Source organism: Strongylocentrotus purpuratus, unplaced genomic scaffold, assembly GCF_000002235.5.
Source record: "Strongylocentrotus purpuratus isolate Spur 01 unplaced genomic scaffold, Spur_5.0 spur5_scaffold_12, whole genome shotgun sequence".
NCBI lineage: Eukaryota > Metazoa > Echinodermata > Echinoidea > Camarodonta > Strongylocentrotidae > Strongylocentrotus > Strongylocentrotus purpuratus.
The window spans coordinates 7709803-7733099 of NW_022145597.1; the positions used below are offsets into that span (position 1 = coordinate 7709803).

Sequence of the window (23297 nt, forward strand, 5' to 3'; positions counted from 1 at the left end):
CGGGTGCATTGAGGGGGAGAGGGGTGACTGACCGTATTTTAATATTTAGGTTATGCAAAACTGAGTCGGAATTATGCTTATTTAAAAGAATTCTTAGCATGTTTGTTTATGTAAAGCCGTAGTGCATGAAAAGATTAGTGTAGAAACACTCTTCTGAAAAGGTCGCGCCCGGCCCCTCAAAGAGCGGCAGAATGGTAATCTAGAAATTTTGGGGTCATTCTCGAAGGCTTGGGAGTCGTTATTGAAGAGGGGGCCGGGCACACTCAAATGGCAGTGACCAGGGGTGTCGATTTGTATCCGTGGTAGGGGGGATGATAGGTGCCAAAATATTTTCGGCAATGGATCAAAGCAACCAAGAGGTAGAAGCGTGTGCCAGGTTGCACCCCCTTCCTTCCAAATTATTAACCTTTTCAAGTCACCCTCAATAAAGATAACATTTCAGAGAATATAAGGGTGGTAATAAAATTAATAACATGCTAAATGTTAGTCCTGACTTTTGCCTGCAGTGTAGGCCTACCAGCAGGGGCGTCGCAAAAGGGCGGGGTGTGGGGGATGCGACACCCCCCTCCCACCTGTCAGGATATTGTCGGTAAAATTGCGCTGCCGTCGGGAAAAAAAGAGAAAAGGGGGAGGGAAAAAGAAAGGGAAACGGAAAGAAAAGAAAAAAGAAAAGGAAAAGAGAAGAAAGAAAGGAAAAGAAAGGAAAGAAAGGAAAGAAAGGAAAAAGAAAGGAAAGAAAAGAGAAGAAAGAAAGAGAAAAAAGAAAAAGAGCGAGGAGAGGCAAGAAAGGAAAAGAAAGAAAAGAGAGTAAAAAGGGAAACAAAAGAAACGGGGGTGAAAGAGAGGAGAGAGAGGAGAGGTAAGAGCCTGAGAGAGGAGGAGTGGGAGTAAAAGAGAGCAGGGGTTGTTGGGTGGAGTCGTCTCGTCGAGGGAGCAAGAAAGACACGGGTAAATATGTTGCTATGTCGGGTCAGCTGTGTCGGTATTCTTGCTCGATCCTCGTGTACTATATCAATGCAGAATTTTGAAGTTGGTGAGATGTATATTGTTGGTCGGCCGACAAGTTTTCTCCCTACGAACTGTGACATTTTATCCGCTGTGACGACTTCGAGAGTGACTACAACTACAATACTTGTATTTTCTCGAAGTTTCACTTTCCTATAATATCAGCTAAAGAAATCAGAGGTTTAAAATTTTCGGGGAAACTAAATTCTAACAAGGTTTAAGAGTCAACAACGGTACGACGAATCGTCTTCCTGTCTCTATATTGTGATGAAACGCCCCCCCCCCCCCGCGCGGAAGGGGAAAACGTCATTTAGACGAGTCGAGAACGGTACAACGAATCGTCTTCTTTCTCTAATAATTTAATGAAACGTCAAAACTTCCGCGCTTCGCGCGGGAGGTGGAAGCTTTATTCAGATAAGAATTAAGGGTCGAAAACAGTGCATCAAATAGGGCTTATTAAGATTAGAAAACGGTACAAACGAATCGTCTTCTTTCCCTAATAATTTAATGAAACGCCAAAGCTTCCGCGCTTCACGCGAGAGGGGGAAACTGAATTTAATTGAATAGGGAGTAATAAGAATCGAAAACGGTACGACGAATCGTCTTCCTTTCTCTATATTGTGATGAAACGCCTAAAATTCCGCGCTTCGCGCGAAGAGAGAAAACTTCATGTAGACGAGTCGAGAACAGTACAACAAATCGTCTTCTTTCTCTAATAATTTAATGAAACGTCAAAATTTCCGCGCTATACGCGGAAGGGGAGGCTTGATTCAGACAAGGATTTAGAGTCGAGCAAGGTTCAACGAATCGTCTACTTTCTCTAATAATAACGAAACGCCAAAACTTCCGCGCTTCGCGCGTGTGGGGAGAAACTGAATTCAGACAAGGATTAACAGTAGAGAACGGTACAGCAAATTGTCTTCTTTTCAAAATAATTTAATGAAACGTCAAAGCTTTCGAGCTTCGCGCGGGAGGGGGGGGGGGGGACTTCATTTAGACAAGGATTAACAGTCGAGAAAGGTACAATAAATCGTCTTCTTTTCCTAATAATTTAGAGGCCTATCACCCACATCCCCTAATGAGCGCTCTTTGAGTGATTCGCTTGCTCACTGCCGCCTTCCCTAAAATAAGATCCTAGCTCCGCGCCTGCATATCTGAGCAGTGCCTACCTGTACAAACACACCACATCATCATGATCTGTGCATTGAGTCTCGTGCTTGTTTTGGCAGTCTCCTTTGGAGAGATGGCCGAAGTCACCGACCTGACCGAGGAATGGCTCCCAGTTGTTAATGGAATATATAATCAATGGGATAGAGACAAAATCCTGGCTCGACATAACCAGTTCCGTAGTGAAGTAAAGCCATCTGCTGCAAACATGGTAGCTCTGGTAAGTTTTGTTTATATACGATACTTGCTGATCTTGCGACACTACTTGCTCTATCGAAACTTGCTCCTAGCCAATTTCCTATACTATCCGAATTCTTAACTTCAACACTGGACCAATTATCTCTAACCCTTAACCAACCACTTGCAAGATTTGCGGAGAGAGGCACAAACACAATAATTGATTATAATCAGTGGCGGATCCAGGGGTGGGCCGAAACGGCCGCGGCCCCCCTCCCCTATTGGCGGCGCAAATAAATTGAGAAGTAAAAAAAGAGGAAGAAAAGAAGAGAAAAGGAGAAATGAAAAGAAGAAGAAAAAAAAAGGAGAAGAGAAAAGAAAGGAAAAGTAAGAGAGAGTTCAACAAAGAGAAAGAGAAAGAAAAAGAAGACAGAAGCCGGGAGAGAAATACAGCGAAATGGCACTAAGTGACAGTAACGACGAATAAGGGAAAGACTAGGGAGGAGGGTGCGTGTGTGAAATGCGGGTGCATTGAGGGGGAGAGGGGTGACTGACCGTATTTTAATATTTAGGTTATGCAAAACTGAGTAGGAATTATGCTTATTTAAAAGAATTCTTAGCATGTTTGTTTATGTAAAGCCGTAGTGCATGAAAAGATTAGTGTAGAAACACTCTTCTGAAAAGGTCGCGCCCGGCCCCTCAAAGAGCGGCAGAATGGTAATCTAGAAATTTTGGGGTCATTCTCGAAGGCTTGGGAGTCGTTATTGAAGAGGGGGCCGGGCACACTCAAATGGCAGTGACCAGGGGTGTCGATTTGTATCCGTGGTAGGGGGGGATGATAGGTGCCAAAATATTTTCGGCAATGGATCAAAGCAACCAAGAGGTAGAAGCGTGTGCCAGGTTGCACCCCCTTCCTTCCAAATTATTAACCTTTTCAAGTCACCCTCAATAAAGATAACATTTCAGAGAATATAAGGGTGGTAATAAAATTAATAACATGCTAAATGTTAGTCCTGACTTTTGCCTGCAGTGTAGGCCTACCAGCAGGGGCGTCGCAAAAGGGCGGGGTGTGGGGGATGCGACACCCCCCCCTCCCACCTGTCAGGATATTGTCGGTAAAATTGCGCTGCCGTCGGAAAAAAAAGAGAAAAGGGGGAGGGAAAAAGAAAGGGAAACGGAAAGAAAAGAAAAAAGAAAAGGAAAAGAGAAGAAAGAAAGGAAAAGAAAGGAAAGAAAGGAAAGAAAGGAAAAAAGAAAGGAAAGAAAAGAGAAGAAAGAAAGAGAAAAAAGAAAAAGAGCGAGGAGAGGCAAGAAAGGAAAAGAAAGAAAAGAGAGTAAAAAGGGAAACAAAAGAAACGGGGGTGAAAGAGAGGAGAGAGAGGAGAGGTAAGAGCCTGAGAGAGGAGGAGTGGGAGTAAAAGAGAGCAGGGGTTGTTGGGTGGAGTCGTCTCGTCGAGGGAGCAAGAAAGACACGGGTAAATATGTTGCTATGTCGGGTCAGCTGTGTCGGTATTCTTGCTCGATCCTCGTGTACTATATCAATGCAGAATTTTGAAGTTGGTGAGATGTATATTGTTGGTCGGCCGACAAGTTTTCTCCCTACGAACTGTGACATTTTATCCGCTGTGACGACTTCGAGAGTGACTACAACTACAATACTTGTATTTTCTCGAAGTTTCACTTTCCTATAATATCAGCTAAAGAAATCAGAGGTTTAAAATTTTCGGGGAAACTAAATTCTAACAAGGTTTAAGAGTCAACAACGGTACGACGAATCGTCTTCCTGTCTCTATATTGTGATGAAACGCCCCCCCCCCCCCGCGCGGAAGGGGAAAACGTCATTTAGACGAGTCGAGAACGGTACAACGAATCGTCTTCTTTCTCTAATAATTTAATGAAACGTCAAAACTTCCGCGCTTCGCGCGGGAGGTGGAAGCTTTATTCAGATAAGAATTAAGGGTCGAAAACAGTGCATCAAATAGGGCTTATTAAGATTAGAAAACGGTACAAACGAATCGTCTTCTTTCCCTAATAATTTAATGAAACGCCAAAGCTTCCGCGCTTCACGCGAGAGGGGGAAACTGAATTTAATTGAATAGGGAGTAATAAGAATCGAAAACGGTACGACGAATCGTCTTCCTTTCTCTATATTGTGATGAAACGCCTAAAATTCCGCGCTTCGCGCGAAGAGAGAAAACTTCATGTAGACGAGTCGAGAACAGTACAACGAATCGTCTTCTTTCTCTAATAATTTAATGAAACGTCAAAATTTCCGCGCTATACGCGGAAGGGGAGGCTTGATTCAGACAAGGATTTAGAGTCGAGCAAGGTTCAACGAATCGTCTACTTTCTCTAATAATAACGAAACGCCAAAACTATAAAATTATTTACAAAATACTCTCAAAGAACAACTACCCAACGATGCATCGACCACAACGCACATCCCCATCACACCGGGTGAGCTCACAAACTCAACGTGTGTGTGAAAATATGTATCATAATTATGTGCAAAAATCAACCCACCCATTGGAAGGCGATCTAATATGGACATCAATGAGTTATATGGTATATGTAAAGATGGGAAAGAAGAAGAAAAAAGAAAAGGGATCAAGGGGATTATGTCAAAGTCAAGAATTAACGAAAAAAAGATCATGAGTAGAGTTAAATATGCTACAGTACACAAAAAATGAAGCTTTATAACACATTCATGTGTCATCGACATACTTGTGAAGAAAATATGACTTAAGTCTACGTTTAAAAACTGAGATACTTGAAGTATTTGTTATAGTAGTATCAAGTGAATTCCAGAACCTGGGGCCAGTGGACATTAGTGTATTCAGAGTGAAGGTTGTCCTTACATATGGTAAATGGAGAGCAGAAGCCTGTCTAGTATTATAGGTGTGAATTTGGTTATTTCTTCTCAAGATTTGAGCAAGGGCAGGAGGGAGGTCCCCAGAGTGAATGCTAAACATGAGCATTCCAAGTTGCATTGAATAGAGATCTTTTAGTTTTAGAATACCGTTTTCATAATAAAGTAGATATGTATGTGCACGATAATTCGCTTTACAAATTATTCTGATAACCCGCTTCTGCACAACGAAAAGCCTGTGGATTTGAGTTTTGGATGATTTGCCCCATGCTAACATACCATAATTAATACATGATAAAATAAGAGTAGAGTACAAAATGAACAATACCTCTTGAGGTATACATGATCTCAACTTATAAATAACACCAGTATTTTTTTACACCACTTTACTTAATTTGTCTACATGATTTTTCCAATTCAGTTTTTCATCTATGGATATCCCAAGAAATTTTGTTGAAGTAACTCTCTCAATTGGGTTATTATTAAATGCCACTTAACTGAATTACTGAACAGTATATAATTAGTTTTCTGAAGATTCAAGGATAACTTATTAGCATTAATCCACTTCATTACTTTTCGAAACTCTTCATTATCAGTTTTCAACAATGTTTGTGGACATTTATGAGAAAAAAATACACTTGAGTCATCAGCAAAAAATATGAATGATAATACACTTGATGAGCGTTGAAAATCATTAATATACAAGATGAATAAAAGTGGTCCCAAAATGGATCCTTGGGGAACACCACATGTTACTTTTTTTGGGGGGGGGGGGCTAGAGTCAATTCCATGTTAGGGACACATATTGCTTTCTATCAGTAATATAACTTCTAAGCCAATCCAAGGCGACTCCCCTGACACCATAATGACATAATTTACTTAAGAGAATTTCATGGTCTACAGTATCAAAGGCCTTGGAAAAGTCTAAAAATGTACCGATGGTGTGTAAGCGACTAAGGCAGAAGCAAGTTTATCTATAAGGTGTACAATTGCATGCGTTGTTGTATGCTTCTCCCGAAAACGAAACTGATAATTACTGAAGACACATGTTTTGTTTAAAATAATTTTGTTCAGAATTTTTGAAAAACAGGTTAACAAAGAAATCGGACGATAATTTGTCAGTAATTGAGAGTCACCTTTTTTAAAACTTGGTACAACTTTTGCGATCTTCATGTTTATCGGTACAACTCCGCTTGACATAGACAAATTAAAAACATGAACTAGTGGTTAAAGGATACCGACAATAACTTGCTTAATAAGTTCGTTCCCAATATGATCATACCCAGGACTTTTCTTGTTCTTGAGGGCTCTAACAATACCAAGCAATTCTTCGTCATTTGTGGGCACCAGAAATAAATTTTGCATGTTAGGTTCTCCTAAGTATTCATGAAAATCAGTTTGACTGTTTGGAATATTTTTTTTCAGATTCGGACCAATATTACAAAAATATTCATTAAACAGAGCCCCTGGAAGTTCAGGGGTTTTAGGCATTTAATTACGATTAGATGAGCATATTTTGGTACCTTATTTGTGACATGCACTGAAACGCAGGTCACTAATTGGAGTGGGGTCCAGGGGGTGGAGCTCCCAGAAGCTCAGGGGTTTTAGGCATTAAATTACGATCAGATGAGCATCCAGGGGCCGCCTTAGGGCCCTTTAAAAGTGAAGTGTGAAAAAATGTACATGTAAGAGTTTCGATGTCTAGAGTTTATTATCATTTTGTGCAATATGTTGAATTAATCTTTTTCATTTCTTATCCCATTTCTGTTCCTTAATTTGTCATTTTTGGTGAATGTATTCTTTCATATAACTTTGAACAATGCAATTATGTAATTAAAAAAATATATATATATTATTCATTGCGGATGTAGTATCGAAAATAATATCGCTAGTTATATTCGTTTGTCGCAATGTTATGGTCAACAGGGGATCTAAAAGATCACGACGTTATTATTCGAATTATTTGACCGACGGTCCGCCCGTAGAATATAAAACACGCTCGCTTATTTTAGATCCCTTGTTGACCATACATTGCGAGACAAACAAATATCACTAGCGATATTATTTTCGATATGTAATCTTTGTCAGGCGCGTACGCAGGGGGGGGGGGGGTTGAACCCCCCCCCCCTTGGTATTTTTTATGTGTGTATTTTGGAAGAACCCCCCCCCCCTTTGGTTGGGTTTTTTTTTAATTATTTAAAAAAATATTTAAAAATTATGCCAATGGCTGACCTAAAAAAGGTGACCTTACCCCCCCCCCCGCTTATGCAGCGGCTGGCTGAGTCGTTGCGAAATTTTCAGCCCGATTTCAAAATTTTAACCCCCCCCCTCCCCCCTTGAAAAAATCCTGCGTACGCCAACGATCTTTGTTTGTATCAATCTTTATACTTTTTTTAAAACCTCATTTACTTTCAATGACGCGGCATAAATGAAAAATAAAGTATCCTAATATTGCCTCGTTCTCTGGTTACAGCAATGGAGCCATGACCTTGCAGGTCTTGCGCAGAGGTGTTCTAACCGATGCGACTTCGGCTTTAACTTCCGAAGTCTGGTAACAGAATTTAGTAGTGTAGGCCAGAACATCGCCCAGGTGTATGCCGGCACTCTTGATTCTATAATGGATTCGTGGAATAACGAGAAGGCTGATTATGACTTCGAAACCAACACCTGTTCCGCACTCTGTGCCCACTACACTGAGGTAAGTTTCAAAGCTCAAAGCCTTTTTTAGCCGTTGAAAATACATACAATTAACAACTAATTTATATATAATCATACCCTTACCATTAAAGTTAGGTCGTTTTTAAGAATGTGATTTTTTTTCTCCTGATTTATGTTTCTTTAAAATGTGACACATTAATTACAGCTAAAAGTTAAACAGTAAGGTCCAGACATCTTGCTCCGGCAAGTGACCTATACCACCAGAAAGCTGAAAATCCCCTCTTTAAGAATATGTAATCAGCTAACAATAAAAAATGTCGGCCAAAGATTTAGGCGTCCTGACATTTGGGCATTTTATTTTGGAATGCTATTTTGAAGGAATATGACGCTATTGTTCGGAAAAACCGAACATTTTCAAAATACAGAGCCGATATTAAAGTTAAACAGTAAGGTCCAGACATTTTGCTCCGGCAAGTGACCTATGTCACCAGAAAGATGATAATCCCTTTTTTAAGAATATGTCATCAGCCAAGAATAAAAAATGTCGGCCGAAGATTTAGGCGTCGTGACATTTGGGCATCTTATTTTGGAATGCTATTAACGGGATATGACGCTATTGTTCGGAAAAACCCAACATTTTCAAAATACAGAGCCGATATTAAAGTTAAACAGTAAGGTCCAGACATTTTGCTCCGGCAAGTGACCTATGTCACCAGAAAGATGATAATCCCTTTTTTAAGAATATGTCATCAGCCAAGAATAAAAAATGTCGGCCGAAGATTTAGGCGTCGTGACATTTGGGCATCTTATTTTGGAATGCTATTAACGGGATATGACGCTATTGTTCGGAAAAACCGAACATTTTCAAAATACAGAGCCGATATTAAAGTTAAACAGTAAGGTCCAGACATCTTGCTCCGGCAAGTGACCTATACCACCAGAAAGGTGAAAATCCCCTCTTTAAGAATATGTAATCAGCTAAGAATAAAAAATGTCGGCCAAAGAATTAGGCGTCCTGACATTTTGGCATTTTATTTTGGAATGCTATTTTAACGGGATATGACGCTATTGTTCGAAAAAACCGAACATTTTCAAAATACAGAGCCGATATTAAAGTTAAACAGTAAGGTCCAGACATCTTGCTCCGGCAAGTGACCTATACCACCAAAAAGCTGAAAATCCCCTCTTTAAGAATATGTAATCAGCTAAGAATAAAAAATGTCGGCCAAAGAATTAGGCGTCCTGACATTTGGGCATTTTATTTTGGAATGCTATTTTAACGGGATATGACGCTATTGTTCGAAAAAACCGAACATTTTCAAAATACAGAGCCGATATTAAAGTTAAACAGTAAGGTTCAGACATCTTGCTCCGGCAACTGACCTATACCACCAGAAAGGTGAAAATCCCCTCTTTAAGAATATGTCATCAGCTAAGAATAAAAAATGTCGGCCAAAGATTTAGGCGTCGTGACATTTGGGCATCTTATTTTGGAATGCTATTAACGGGATATGACGCTATTGTTCGGAAAAACCGAACATTTTCAAAATACAGAGCCGATATTAAAGTTAAACAGTAAGGTCCAGACATCTTGCTCCGGCAAGTGACCTATACCACCAGAAAGGTGAAAATCCCCTCTTTAAGAATATGTAATCAGCTAAGAATAAAAAATGTCGGCCAAAGAATTAGGCGTCCTGACATTTTGGCATTTTATTTTGGAATGCTATTTTAACGGGATATGACGCTATTGTTCGAAAAAACCGAACATTTTCAAAATACAGAGCCGATATTAAAGTTAAACAGTAAGGTCCAGACATCTTGCTCCGGCAAGTGACCTATACCATCAAAAAGCTGAAAATCCCCTCTTTAAGAATACGTAATCAGCTAAGAATAAAAAATGTCGGCCAAAGAATTAGGCGTCCTGACATTTGGGCATTTTATTTTGGAATGCTATTTTAACGGGATATGACGCTATTGTTCGAAAAAACCGAACATTTTCAAAATACAGAGCCGATATTAAAGTTAAACAGTAAGGTTCAGACATCTTGCTCCGGAAAGTGACCTATACCACCAGAAAGCTGAACATCCCCTCTTTAAGAATATGTAATCAGCTAAGAATAAAAAATGTCGGCCAAAGATTTAGGCGTCCTGACATTTTGGCATCTTAATTTTGGAATGCTATTTTAACGTGGATTATGACGCTATTGTTCGGAAAAACCGAACATTTTCAAAATACAGAGCCGATATTAAAGTTAAACAGTAAGGTCCAGACATCTTGCTCCGGCAAGTGACCTATACCATCAAAAAGCTGAAAATCCCCTCTTTAAGAATATGTAATCAGCCAAGAATAAAAAATGTCGGCCGAAGATTTAGGCGTCCTGACATTTGGGCATCTTATTTTGGAATGCTATTAACGGGATATGACGCTATTGTTCGGAAAAACCGAACATTTTCAAAATACAGAGCCGATATTAAAGTTAAACAGTAAGGTCCAGACATCTTGCTCCGGCAAGTGACCTATACCACCAGAAAGGTGAAAATCCCCTCTTTAAGAATATGTAATCAGCTAAGAATAAAAAATGTCGGCCAAAGAATTAGGCGTCCTGACATTTTGGCATTTTATTTTGGAATGCTATTTTAACGGGATATGACGCTATTGTTCGAAAAAACCGAACATTTTCAAAATACAGAGCCGATATTAAAGTTAAACAGTAAGGTCCAGACATCTTGCTCCGGCAAGTGACCTATACCATCAAAAAGCTGAAAATCCCCTCTTTAAGAATACGTAATCAGCTAAGAATAAAAAATGTCGGCCAAAGAATTAGGCGTCCTGACATTTGGGCATTTTATTTTGGAATGCTATTTTAACGGGATATGACGCTATTGTTCGAAAAAACCGAACATTTTCAAAATACAGAGCCGATATTAAAGTTAAACAGTAAGGTCCAGACATCTTGCTCCGGCAAGTGACCTATACCACCAGAAAGCTGAACATCCCCTCTTTAAGAATATGTCATCAGCTAAGAATAAAAAATGTCGGCCAAAGATTTAGGCGTCGTGACATTTGGGCATCTTATTTTGGAATGCTATTAACGGGATATGACGCTATTGTTCGGAAAAACCGAACATTTTCAAAATACAGAGCCGATATTAAAGTTAAACAGTAAGGTCCAGACATCTTGCTCCGGCAAGTGACCTATACCACCAGAAAGCTGAACATCCCCTCTTTAAGAATATGTCATCAGCTAAGAATAAAAAATGTCGGCCAAAGATTTAGGCGTCCTGACATTTTGGCATCTTATTTTGGAATGCTATTTTAACGTGGATTATGACGCTATTGTTCGGAAAAACCGAACATTTTCAAAATACAGAGCCGATATTAAAGTTAAACAGTAAGGTCCAGACATCTTGCTCCGGCAAGTGACCTATACCACCAAAAAGCTGAAAATCCCCTCTTTAAGAATATGTAATCAGCTAAGAATAAAAAATGTCGGCCAAAGATTTAGGCGTCGTGACATCTGGGCATCTTATTTTGGAATGCTATTTTAACAGGATATGACGCTATTGTTCGGAAAAACCGAACATTTTCAAATTAAGAGCAGATATTAAAGTTAAACAGTAAGGTCCAGACATCTTGCCCCGGCAAGTGACCTATACCACCAGAAAGGTGAAAATCCCTTCTTTATGAATATTTAATCGGCTAAGAATAAAAAATGTCGGCCAAAGATTTAGGCGCCTTGACAGCGAGGCAACTCATTTTGAATTTCTTGAAAGGGATATGAAGCTATAGTGCGGAATGTTCGGAATACAGAGCCGATATAGAGTTAAACAGTAATGTCCATACATCTGGCTCCGGTAATTGACCTATACCACCAGAAAGTTTGAAATCACATATTTTAGAATATTTAATCACATAATAATACAAAATATCGGCCAAAGATTAAAGTGCCCTGACAGTTGGGCACTTCATTTTGAATTGCTTGAAATGGATATGAATCTATTGTGCGGACGGTTCGACTTTTTTCGGAATACAGAGCCGATATAGAGTTAAACAGTAAGGTCCAGACATCTTGCTCCGGCAATTGACATTAATCATTACATTGGTAATATTATTTTGAACTAGAAGACAAATATAATAATTTCTGGCGAGAAGCATCTAAAGAGAATGAGCGATATTTGTTTTCTTTTTTTCCTTTTCTGTTTTACCCTTTTGAAGACACCGTAATTGGTCGCTGAACTTGTGGGGCCCGTTCCTACAAACCGTCATAAGTCTAACTTCTTGACTAAATCAGCGTTAGTGAACAACTTGTCCGCTACGTGTTTCACCAAGCCCTCTTTGCCAAGATCAACGACAACATCCTGACTAAGGAGTTATGACACCTCTGACACCGTCGTATCTCTGTCATAACTATTTAGTCGATGGGCAGCGCCATCACATGTCATTTATTGGGTAGACTATGGCTGGCAAAAAGGACAATAAATCCTCCAACTATGATTTTTCTACACATTCACTTAAACAGTGAATTATCGTTTTTTGTATTTGATAATCTCTTGAAAATATGCCATGTTTGTATTTAAGGATTTTTCCACTTAAATAAACTGATTATACGCCTTTATTTCCACATTGTAAACTCGTCGAAGGGATATGTATTTTGCCACGGCAGGCAAGCCATAGTTTGAAGTGTATTCTTTAGTTTTCAGACCCATATTAATTTCGAGATGAATTCTATTTTCAATTATGTAAAGTGAATGGTTTAAACATATGTTTTAACGTTTGAAATATTGAAGTTTTGTAATTTTTATATTGTGCTGACGTCAAAAACATTGAACACAAATTTCATTACATCGTATTTTTTCAAAGAATAATATAAGGGTGTATTTTTATAAACTATCAAATGAAAATATTCGGGGGGTGCCCATCTCAACAACAAAACTGATTCACTGGTCATGTAATGAAAAACTCACAATTATATTTTACAAGTACTTCAATTGTTTAATCTACACAAATTTGGAAGTATATTGGATCTCTTATTTCTTGGTATCATTTTCAATCTTTTTTATTACTAATTCATTTAAATAATTGCATTTTCCCTAATATTAATTTTGTAATAATCTGGTGGTATTGCGACTAAGACTAATTCTCGGCTCCTCTTCTCGCCGATAATATCGATCTCACGAGATACTAGCTAGTAAGCTCTTCGTGAAACGGTTTAGGAAGATCAGAGACACTCCGTAGTTGGCGGATAAAGTTATGACTGTCTTGTCGTTGGTTTCTAGGAACGAGCCCCAGGTCGCCAGATTCAAGGAGCGACGATGAACCGTCGAATCTGTAGCATCGTCTGAACGGGATGTAAAAATTGGTAAGTAAACTGTGTTTCGTGTACCTAGTTGGACTTTTATGAGATTAGATGCATGAATTTAATGAAAATCTGAAGTCGCTGCTTAAATTATATCAATTTATAACACATTTAAGCAGATATTTCGAACTCAAAACTCTGATTGTCCCACCTGTTGATTTAGATGTTAGTAAATCTAGAGATTTAGATAAAATCAATTTCAATGGACAATGGACAATATAGGTCCAAGTCGAGACGGACGATTGTTCGTAGACTCTACTATGAATCTTAAATCTAAGTCTAATGTGTTATCATTTCCCTATTTTTTTAAAAATATGGGTAGACTATTAACTGTTGAAATTAATTGTACTAGATCTATGCATGCATGGTGTTGGTCATGGTTGTCACTCACTAGAATCTACTATTCATTTTATTTTAAACTAGAGTTTAGACTAAGTCAAATAAGAGTTTAGCCACCCTGAAACTTCCACAAATTTTTATTCCTGCATATACGCCATACTTAAATATTGTTCACGCCATTATTATTCAAGCAGTGAGGAGGCGAGTTGGCTCAGTCGGTAAAGCGTCTGCCTGTCGAACCAAAGATCCCGGGTTCGACTCCCACCGAGGCGGATGACTGATGTCTGCATTGTGTGTTAATGTGCCCCTTCCCTTGTTCATAGACGCAGGTTATGTCAAGTGGAAAACACTCCGTCCCTCGGATAGGACGTTAAATGGAGGTCCCGTGTACAAAAGAGTCACCACCCTTGCACGTTAAGAACCCATTGCACTTTTCGTATAAGAGTAGGGGGAAACACCGGTGTAATGGTCCACCTGCACACCCCAATCAGGCCGAGTATACGGCATCTGCAAGAATCTTCAGTATTGAAGGAGGCAGATTATCTTGAAGAAGAAGGAGAAGATGCTTTCAGCGGTCACTTTTTCTTTTCCTGTTTTCCTTAGTTTTCTGTGCGTAGACAGTGCGCAAGTAATGTGAAAACTGCGGGAAGTATCCGCAGCCGATGCACAAATTATGAGCAATTTATTCGTAAATCCATCGTGAACTAGTCGTAAACATGCGTGTCACTCGGGGCATTGGCACGCACCAGTCAGTATGGACACAGGTAGAATACGTATAGGATACTCATAATTCCTGAAGTGTTCACGAAAGACGTCCACCAAATTTGTTGTGCCAAAATTTTAAACATTTTGAAAATTCTGCCACAAATTTCAAGCTTTGTCCCGCATCAGCCTCGATCATCCTCCAGCATGTTCCGCAAACGCTTCCTGTTATGGCAAAAACGTGACATGAAACAATGGGCAAACCATGCGCAAACCAGTATCGTGGAAGTGTCAGGGTGCTTTAAGACTATGAGTTTAACTTTGAAATTAGTGACTAGATTTTGTCTAGATTTAGATCTAACTACTGTTAGTGCTAGTTAACTTAGTATGCAAATAATTGTGGCACCATTCATTTTTTGAATCCCTTGCCTTTTGTTTTGTTTTGATATTATTGTAATAGAAAGATGAGTATTCTATTCCAAAAATTATGTGCACAATGTCATGGGTACAATTTCTGTGCGGGAACGCTAATAACTAATAGAAATAGGGGCCTGGCTGGTATTGGTAATGGCTCTGTCCTGATGATACTGAGACAAACTGCAACAGTCTTAATTGGTCTGTGATTTGTGTAGATCTACTCACCTTTTCTCTCCATACATTCACAAATTCTTTTTAAATCAATAACATTTTAATTTTAATTATGAAATATCCAGCCCCACCCTCCACCCCCATGCCACCTACGCCTATATGATGACAACTCGGACAGTCAGATATTGGACATTTATAGTTATTTATTTTTTATTTTTTTTTTTATTTATTTATTTATTTATTTTTTATTTTTTTTATTTATTTATTTATTTATTTTTTATTTTTTTTTAATTTTTTTTTTTTTGGGGGGGGGGGGGGGGGATGAGGTGGTTTCATTGTAAAATGTATCGTCTTAATTGTCACCAAAATAAATGTTCATAAGTTTGACTCTCATTTGAGGGGGGGGGGGGGGGTAGGGGGAGCAAGATTTCCCACAAAGGGGACAAATTACAATAGGATTATGGGTGTGTTTTGTTTTCCTTTCTCTTGTCCCCACTGGAGCTGGGCAAATATATTAGCTAGATTATGGGGATGTCTATATAATTATCAAAGCTGAAAAGAAAAATATGCTTTTAAAAAGACATGATACAGGGGAGGCCATCGTTCCCATAATGCCTTAAGGTCACAAAATCGTATCTTATATGGCTTAAAATCTTGAAAATCCTCCTTACTTGTAATATTGTTTATTTACGAAAAGCTTGAATATAGTATACAACTTAAGTCCCTATAACCCCCTCTCTGTCGCTTCCTTCCTTTGCTGAGGATTAGGGATATGTTAGATCAGCCCCTTGATGCCAACGGTGCTACACCCCCACCACCCCCTCCCCCAATGAAACACACACAGGCTACGCCATCTATGAACTACATGTACTTGGACGAGAATTGTCGACAATATGCACTTGTACCAAGGAAATACTTCAGGGTGGGTGGGCCGAATCGTGCAGCTTGGTCAGACTGATTGGGGGGGGGGGGGGGAGGGGGCTAGGGCCCGGGATGATGGGTCACATATCTTATTGGGGCATGCCTTTTTTTTCTTTTAAAAAAAATGTATGTTTTCAATGAATATTTTCTACAAATATTCGGGGCCATGTGACGTCCCCCCCCCCCCCCCCCCCCCCCCCCCCCCCCGCCCCTGCACCCATGCCACAGTCGTGGGGTGTCCCCTAACCATTTTGCTTTTTTATTATCATTTTGTTTATTGCTTATCTGACTTTCATTTTTGTATGAATAGGGACCCTCTTCTCCTATTATGAATAGCGACCCTCATTAAAATTTCTGAATAGCGATCCTCTCCTCGTTTTCTGAATAGCGACTCTCTTCTTGTATTATGAATAGCGACCCTCTTCTCGTGTTATAAATAGTGACCCTCTTCTTCGATTATGAATAATGATCCTGATGAATAGCGATCGGCCCTCATTCCGTATTATGAATAGCGACCCTCATTTTGTGTTATGAATAGCGACCCTCTTGTCGTTTATGAATAGCGACCCTTTTCTAGTATTATGAATAGAAACCCTTTTCTCAAATTATGAAAAGCAGCCTTATGAATAGCGGCCCTTATGAATAGCGGTCCTTATCAATAGCGACGTTGACCTGATTTTTCGGTCTAGGTTGGTGATTATTAAGAATGTAAGACTACTTCAGTTTAGGTCAGGATTGGGTTAGCATGGTTTGGGTTAGACAGAAATAACCGTCTGGTATGGGTCATTCTTTAATAAAACAGACTTTTGCCAACATTTCCCATGTAGACAGTACTTTTTACAGCTCGCACAATGGGGGTAGATTGATCGATTGCTACCAATTTTGTACTACTTCTGGAAGTTCTGGTACAAAAAATTTCTCCCCCATTTTTCTTGATTTAGATCTAATTGAAATAAAAAATCAGACAGAAGGAAAATTATCAAAGCTTTGATAAAAAAATACATATTTCTTTTCTATGTAAAGTTTTTAAAATTTAAATTACGTAATTCCAAAGGCGAAATTTATGGAATTACTTTATACGAGTTATCCAATTTTTATCTCAGAACCAGTGAAACGGTATGTTTATGAATTCAACTGTAATCTATGACAAGACCCGGCCGGGTCAACTTGGCAAATAATTAATTTTTTTTGAAAATTTTCATTTGTTTTCCAGCAATAGATAGTTGGAAGTTTCTCACAGAAATCCTGGCATGACCTTTAGCTGCATTCTGGTGAAGAGTGCTGTGTGATCTGGTAAGTAATTCAGTTTGACCTTTTTTTCTTCTTTATGTCTTCTTTATGTCTTGTTTGTTCAACAAAAGAATAATTGTGATAGCAGAGTGATTTACAGAGTCATTATTTAATTGTCACGATTCTCTGAAGATTTTTTTGTCTTGTCTGCATAGCTAGAGTGAGACATAGGTACCGCGGCATCAAAAATTAAAAATCACTCTCATTTCAAAAGGTTATGTCCAAATTTGATGAAAATTGCACATAGCAATAGGCCATTTTCGTAATGTAACCAAATTTAATGCATAAGTCTTTGTGAAGTGCCTCAGTACAAGTTATTTCATTCACCTTATAAGAATGATAGTATTTCAATAGTCAGGAGACAAACTGCATATATTTAGTGTTGCTAGGTAGGTCAAGCCATAATGTTTGTCCAACCTGGCAACAACTAATGTGTTCAGTTCGGATTCTGTCTATTGAAATACTATTATTCTTTTCAGGTGAATGAAATAACATGTATTGAGGCACTTCACAAAGACTTATGCATTAAATTTGGTTACATTACAAAAATGGCCTATTATCAAGCATCACTTTATTATGTGGAAGAAATTTGATGAAACTTGTCATAATTAAGGATCATACATGTAGATTATGTGGAAGAATTTTCATATCCAAGGTCGTGGTCAAAGGTAAATTATGGTCACTTGTGTTATATTTTGCTTAAAACAATAACCTTTGTTAAATTCTCATTTCAAAAGTATATGTCCAAATTTCATTAAACCTGCACCCAAAAATTATGAGGAAGACTTTCATCACCAAGATCAAAAATCAATTATGTTTTAGTGAATGAATAGTGTTGCCATCCAGTGGTTGGTCATTTCACCTGTTTTAAGTCAACTTGGCCGAATGCTACCAAATTTCTTATAGATATCAATTGGAAGTGTTCATACTTAATAGGCAAATTGCGAGGTGCAGGCAAGACATCACATGCAGTTTGATTTTTTGTCTATTTTATTTATGCCTATATCTATATCTTTTTATTTTATTTTCAGGTGGAGATGTCCTGAACTTGCTTTGTGCTGCAATCTCTTGTACATGTACCACCAGATTCCAGGAATGTGATAACTCAACTTTACTTATAGAGGTGTTGTGGTCTGGTGGATAAGTCATCCGACTGCACATCACAAGGTACAGGGTTCAAGTTCTGCTGCAGCACTAATGTCCTTTGGCGAGATGTTAATCTACATTTGTCACTCTCCACCCAGGTGTTAAATGGGTACCCGGTAGGATGCAAAAGTTAATGTAGTTGGATGAGCAAGTGTGCGTTTGTAAAATGGGGACTGGGCGGAATGCTCACCAGGGAGTGGAGAACGTGCATACATTGTGTGCGGGCAAGCCTAAATCCGATGACTAGGTAATGATATATATATCTGTAAAGCGCTTAGACACATCGTTTTATTGATGTATCATGCGCTATATAAAAGCAGAATATTATTATTATTACACCTGTAAGAACATCAAGATTTCAAGGTTAAGAATTTCATAATTATAAATAGCAAAGTGATGAATGAAAAATATAAAAGATTCAGCCTAATTTAATTGTCAATAAATTGATGCAAATGAATGTAAAACCTTTCATGATTCTATGGTTACAACCATGGAGCATGCTTGCATGTTGTAATTATGATTCATATCCAAGTTATTTTGATTATCTTTTGCTATTTGCCCACTATTGTAAAATAGAATATTTCAAGCTGTCACATCTGGTTAAAGCTACAATAGCTGACAGTTGGGCAAGGATGTTCAATTTGTTTTGGTGCCAATGGGTGCCGGCTTAATGGGCTTATGTATAGTGTTGGGTTCATGATCATACATCGTGTTGAGCCCTTACTGTGTTGAACATTACCTCTTTAAGTGGTTATTTATATTAGGTATTGAAGATCAGTACAAGTTCAAGGCAAAGTTACCAAAAGGGGCATTGACAAGGGGCATTTAATAACAATTAGTGAACTGGCGGCATTGTATTAGAGAGTTTTTTGAAATCGTGATACTGTTTCTAAAACTTTTGATGAAGGAATAACGCACTGTAAATACAAATAATTTCAAAAAACATATCTTCACTTAAAATATATGTGTGAATAGTGTTAAATGGTTTCATGAAAACCATTGTTCTTGTGCATTACCTATTGGACAATATGAGGTATAGTATACCAGGTCAGCAGCTGATTTGAACTGGAAAAGTTAAACTTTCTGGCTTGTTATTTCAGCTCACTGCTTGTGAAATCATGAACATTGTTACCAGTTCACTTTAATGCAGAGCTTTATTTGACCTTTACTCAAATCGTTTTGAATCTCATGATAATATTATGTAACTTGTGCTGAATTCATGATGTAGCCCAAGAAAATAAGTACACTGAATGGCGCATGATTTGAATTGAATTTATTTTATTCATCAAATATGTGTAACACTCAAAAATTGTCCTGTTACTTTACCTAAATATATAGGATTATGATGTGTTTTAGATTATCTCGCACTACAATCGTCAGTGGTATCAATGCCACAGTTGTTATAACTCAAAGAGTTGTAATTTGTGATAATTGATTATTAAATAAGCTTTATCTAGTGTGTTTAATATTGATGTCAAATAAAGTTTAGATGTGAAAATATAATTTAGTTGTGTTTAGTTATTATTTGATAACATATATATACAATGTTTCAACATAATTGTAGTAATCTACCTGTCATACTTCAGGAAAAGGGGTTACAAACTTCAGTTCAGGATTATTTCCTATACTAGAAGTAGCTAGATGCTACATGTCAAGCCCGATATCAATAATGTGTTTAGTTTATGGTTAAATTTAGTTCATATAAATCAAGGTCTTTGAAGAGAGATGGTATACAATCAGGTAGGAGTGTTGGAAATGGAATTATATCATGAAAATACCCAAATTACGAGGGTGTGTGAGCGAAAATTGATTCAGAAAAGTGAAAGAGAAATCACAAAGAGGATAAAGAATGTAATGAAGTGGTATGATCGAGAGGCCAAGCAGTATGCAATGATTCAATGAGTGGTTGAATTCAACTCCATATAAAGATGAATTATATAGAAAACGATTGGGGAAACAAGATGTGATGGGGGGGGGGGGGGGAGGTAGGGCGGCTAATTAGACAAATTGAAACAGAAACAATATTATAAGGAACAAAATTTGAAGGGAGATCACTATTAAGGAAATGTTTATGAAGTCCTGATATTTCCTGAATTATTCATTTATCAATTAAAGTCTCATTAAGAAAAATGAAAGTAGTAGGCCAAAACCAAATTACTCGATAGGTAAGCTCGAACAGTTCAACATTAAAAGTTCGATGACCCGCATTGGGCGCGTGTACTAAACGAGCAAGAACGGTTGCATGAACCGACGAATCCATGCGCATTCAGCGCTTTTGTGCTGCGCGTATTCACTTTCTGTTTTTATGAACCGTCGAATGCGCTCCGTTTGCCACTTTCGGTGGAAAAGGCGTAGTGCGGAATTACATCATTATTCTTATTTTATCATTACTCGACGATCGTTCAAAATTATGAATAGTTTTTTATATGGTGATTATAAGCTGGTTTCAGGCATTCACACTATCTAAAAATTATCAATAGCAATTATCGTACATTGCGCTATAGCGCTGTTGGAAAATGTCAAACTTTCAAACGCGTTTATCTCGAAAGTAAGATTTAGAATTCAGTGGACGGATTCGACGGTTCATGTAAATGAGTCTCTTTTGCACAAAAAAATCCCTAAACATGGGTCCAACTTTTAACAAGAATACTATTACAAAATTTCCAAACTTTCCTACAACCGAAAATTGTGAAAAATGGGTCTGTTTTCTAGAAAAATGCCACCTAATAATGGATTGGGTTTAGAGGCGTGAGTGGCACACCCCCGTCCAGACCAAATCTGAATACCCCCCCCCCCCCTCCCCCTCCCCCTCCCCCTCCGGGCCACATCACTGACGAAGGCTGTAGCTGAACATAACATTGTGGTGGTTAATATTCTGTACTGAGATTAAAAGTTTAACTTTCAAAGTAAATTATACACATGTATGTACTGTGACGGACACGATTCGCCCCCTTGGCTTGACACGGAATATTTGTCAGGATGCCCCGTGTCGGCCAGGCGCTCTCCGTCCGTTTGGACAAAATATATGCCCGTAGCTTAATGGCTGGAGTTATTAACTGCTCACACGTATCTCAACAATCATTCGTCCATCGACTACAATCGGTCACCTAAACGTCTCGTTCACAGCATCAATCAATTGAGCATCCTTCGAGCAATCAATTTCCCTTGTCAACACTTGTCACAGGTTCTCGTCCCTTGGTTTCACTGCTCCAAGAAATCAAACCAATCATGATGTGTAGGTTGAAAGTCTTTATTGCGATCCATTCAACAATCGGGTAAACTCAGTACAAGTACAGTGCAAACGATGCGAGACTTAGCTTAGAGGCTTAGGCCAGGCCAACTATCAGGCCAACTATCAGGCCAACTATCAGGCCAACTATCAGGCCAGCCTCGGTGAGGCTGGCCTGTATCGGATACAGTGCAGTGGAAAGCCCTAGATGCACAACCCTGACCATCGTAACAATTTCCCTATACATAAACGTGTAAAAGAACAATTATGTCCTCGTTAGTAAACACTTCAATTACACAATATTTCTGCTAATCCCATAAAATCTTCACATATAATCTTCAGTATAACCCCTTATTCCTGATTAGATCACTACTATACAAGTAATATCCCCAAAAGAAACATGATAATTGCACCAACATGATCAAAATATGTAATTTATGCTCATTTTCCTTCAGTTTGGTAATTGCTAAATCAACGATGCACCATATTGCTATAGCGCATGCTCGTACAACAGAAAATGCTTAACCTTCGTCCAATACTAAAACCCTGATTTGTTACACGATTCCCTTCCCTCCCAAGCTTGGTCCCCAAGCTAACTTATCTATAACTTATGCAACAACAACAAAACAAATCAAAACTAAAATCCAAGTCTTTTCTGACAGTTCAAAATGGCTCTTTCCAAAAGTGTTCAACTGTTCAAAAGTTAGTTCGTTTCCTGTCCTTCTAGGCACCCCTGGGCTCATTGTTCTTTCTCTCCATTGTCGTTCTACACTTCCGTCAGCTCGACCAGCCGCAACACCGTCAATGCTACCTCCCGTCGTCCCCAAGCTCCGTCAGCTCGACCAGCTGTGACGCAGTCAGTCTTACTGCCCGTTGCCCCCAATTAAGCTCCTTCAGCTCGACCAGCTGTGACGCGGCAGTCTCACTGCACGTCGCCCCCAAGCTTCATCAGCTCGACCAGCTGTGACGCCGTCCGACCTACTGCCCTTCGTCGTCCCCCAGCTCCGTCAGCTCTACCAGCTTGTGACGTCGTCAGGCCTCCTGCCCGTCGTCCCCCAGCTCCGTCAGCTCTACCAGCTTGTGACATCGTCAGACCTACAGCCCGTCGTCCCCCAGCTCAACCAGCTGTGACGCCGTCAGTCTTACTGCCTGTCGTCCCCCAGCTCCGTCAGCTCTACCAGCTTGTGACGCCATCAGACTTACCGCCCGTGGTCCCCCATCTCCGTCAGTGCTACTGCCGTCGTCCTCCAGCTCCGTCAACTCGACCACTCCACACCATCAGCTATCCCACTTCTGACACCATGTGTGACGGACACGATTCGCCCCCTTGGCTTGACACGGAATATTTGTCAGGATGCCCCGTGTCGGCCAGGCGCTCTCCGTCCGTTTGGACAAAATATATGCCCGTAGCTTAATGGCTGGAGTTATTAACTGCTCACACGTATCTCAACAATCATTCGTCCATCGACTACAATCGGTCACCTAAACGTCTCGTTCACAGCATCAATCAATTGAGCATCCTTCGAGCAATCAATTTCCCTTGTCAACACTTGTCACAGGTTCTCGTCCCTTGGTTTCACTGCTCCAAGAAATCAAACCAATCATGATGTGTAGGTTGAAAGTCTTTATTGCGATCCATTCAACAATCGGGTAAACTCAGTACAAGTACAGTGCAAACGATGCGAGACTTAGCTTAGAGGCTTAGGCCAGGCCAACTATCAGGCCAACTATCAGGCCAACTATCAGGCCAACTATCAGGCCAGCCTCGGTGAGGCTGGCCTGTATCGGATACAGTGCAGTGGAAAGCCCTAGATGCACAACCCTGACCATCGTAACAATTTCCCTATAC

The 23297-nt window shown here is 39.3% G+C and overlaps 2 protein-coding genes and 1 long non-coding RNA gene across 4 annotated transcripts in view; 2 read left to right on the plus strand and 1 right to left on the minus strand.

Moving 5' to 3' along the window:
• Positions 1 to 2197: 2197 nt before the first annotated feature.
• Positions 2198 to 12101, plus strand: LOC115922839 (glioma pathogenesis-related protein 1-like). Its single transcript, XM_030982564.1, has 3 exons — positions 2198 to 2392; positions 7692 to 7916; positions 12093 to 12101. Exons 1-3 carry the CDS (start codon positions 2198 to 2200, stop codon positions 12099 to 12101), a joined length of 429 nt encoding a protein of 142 aa, XP_030838424.1.
• Positions 12102 to 13169: 1068 nt separating this feature from the next.
• Positions 13170 to 19722, plus strand: LOC115922595. 2 transcript variants are annotated; one of them, XR_004063496.1, is made up of 3 exons: positions 13170 to 13236; positions 16997 to 17076; positions 18105 to 19722. It is a non-coding gene; the product is annotated as an uncharacterized LOC115922595 (long non-coding RNA). The 2 variants fall into 2 exon arrangements; XR_004063495.1 differs by lacking the exon at positions 13170 to 13236 and having other exon boundaries at positions 16806 to 17076.
• LOC115922594 (guanidinobutyrase-like) overlaps positions 14101 to 23297 on the minus strand; it is a 37727-nt gene continuing 28530 nt past the window's right edge. The window contains exon 8 of the mRNA XM_030981739.1: positions 14101 to 14499. Coding sequence (XP_030837599.1) covers positions 14470 to 14499 — 30 coding nt within the window. The 3' untranslated portion in view covers positions 14101 to 14469. The remainder of the gene's footprint in view (positions 14500 to 23297) is intronic.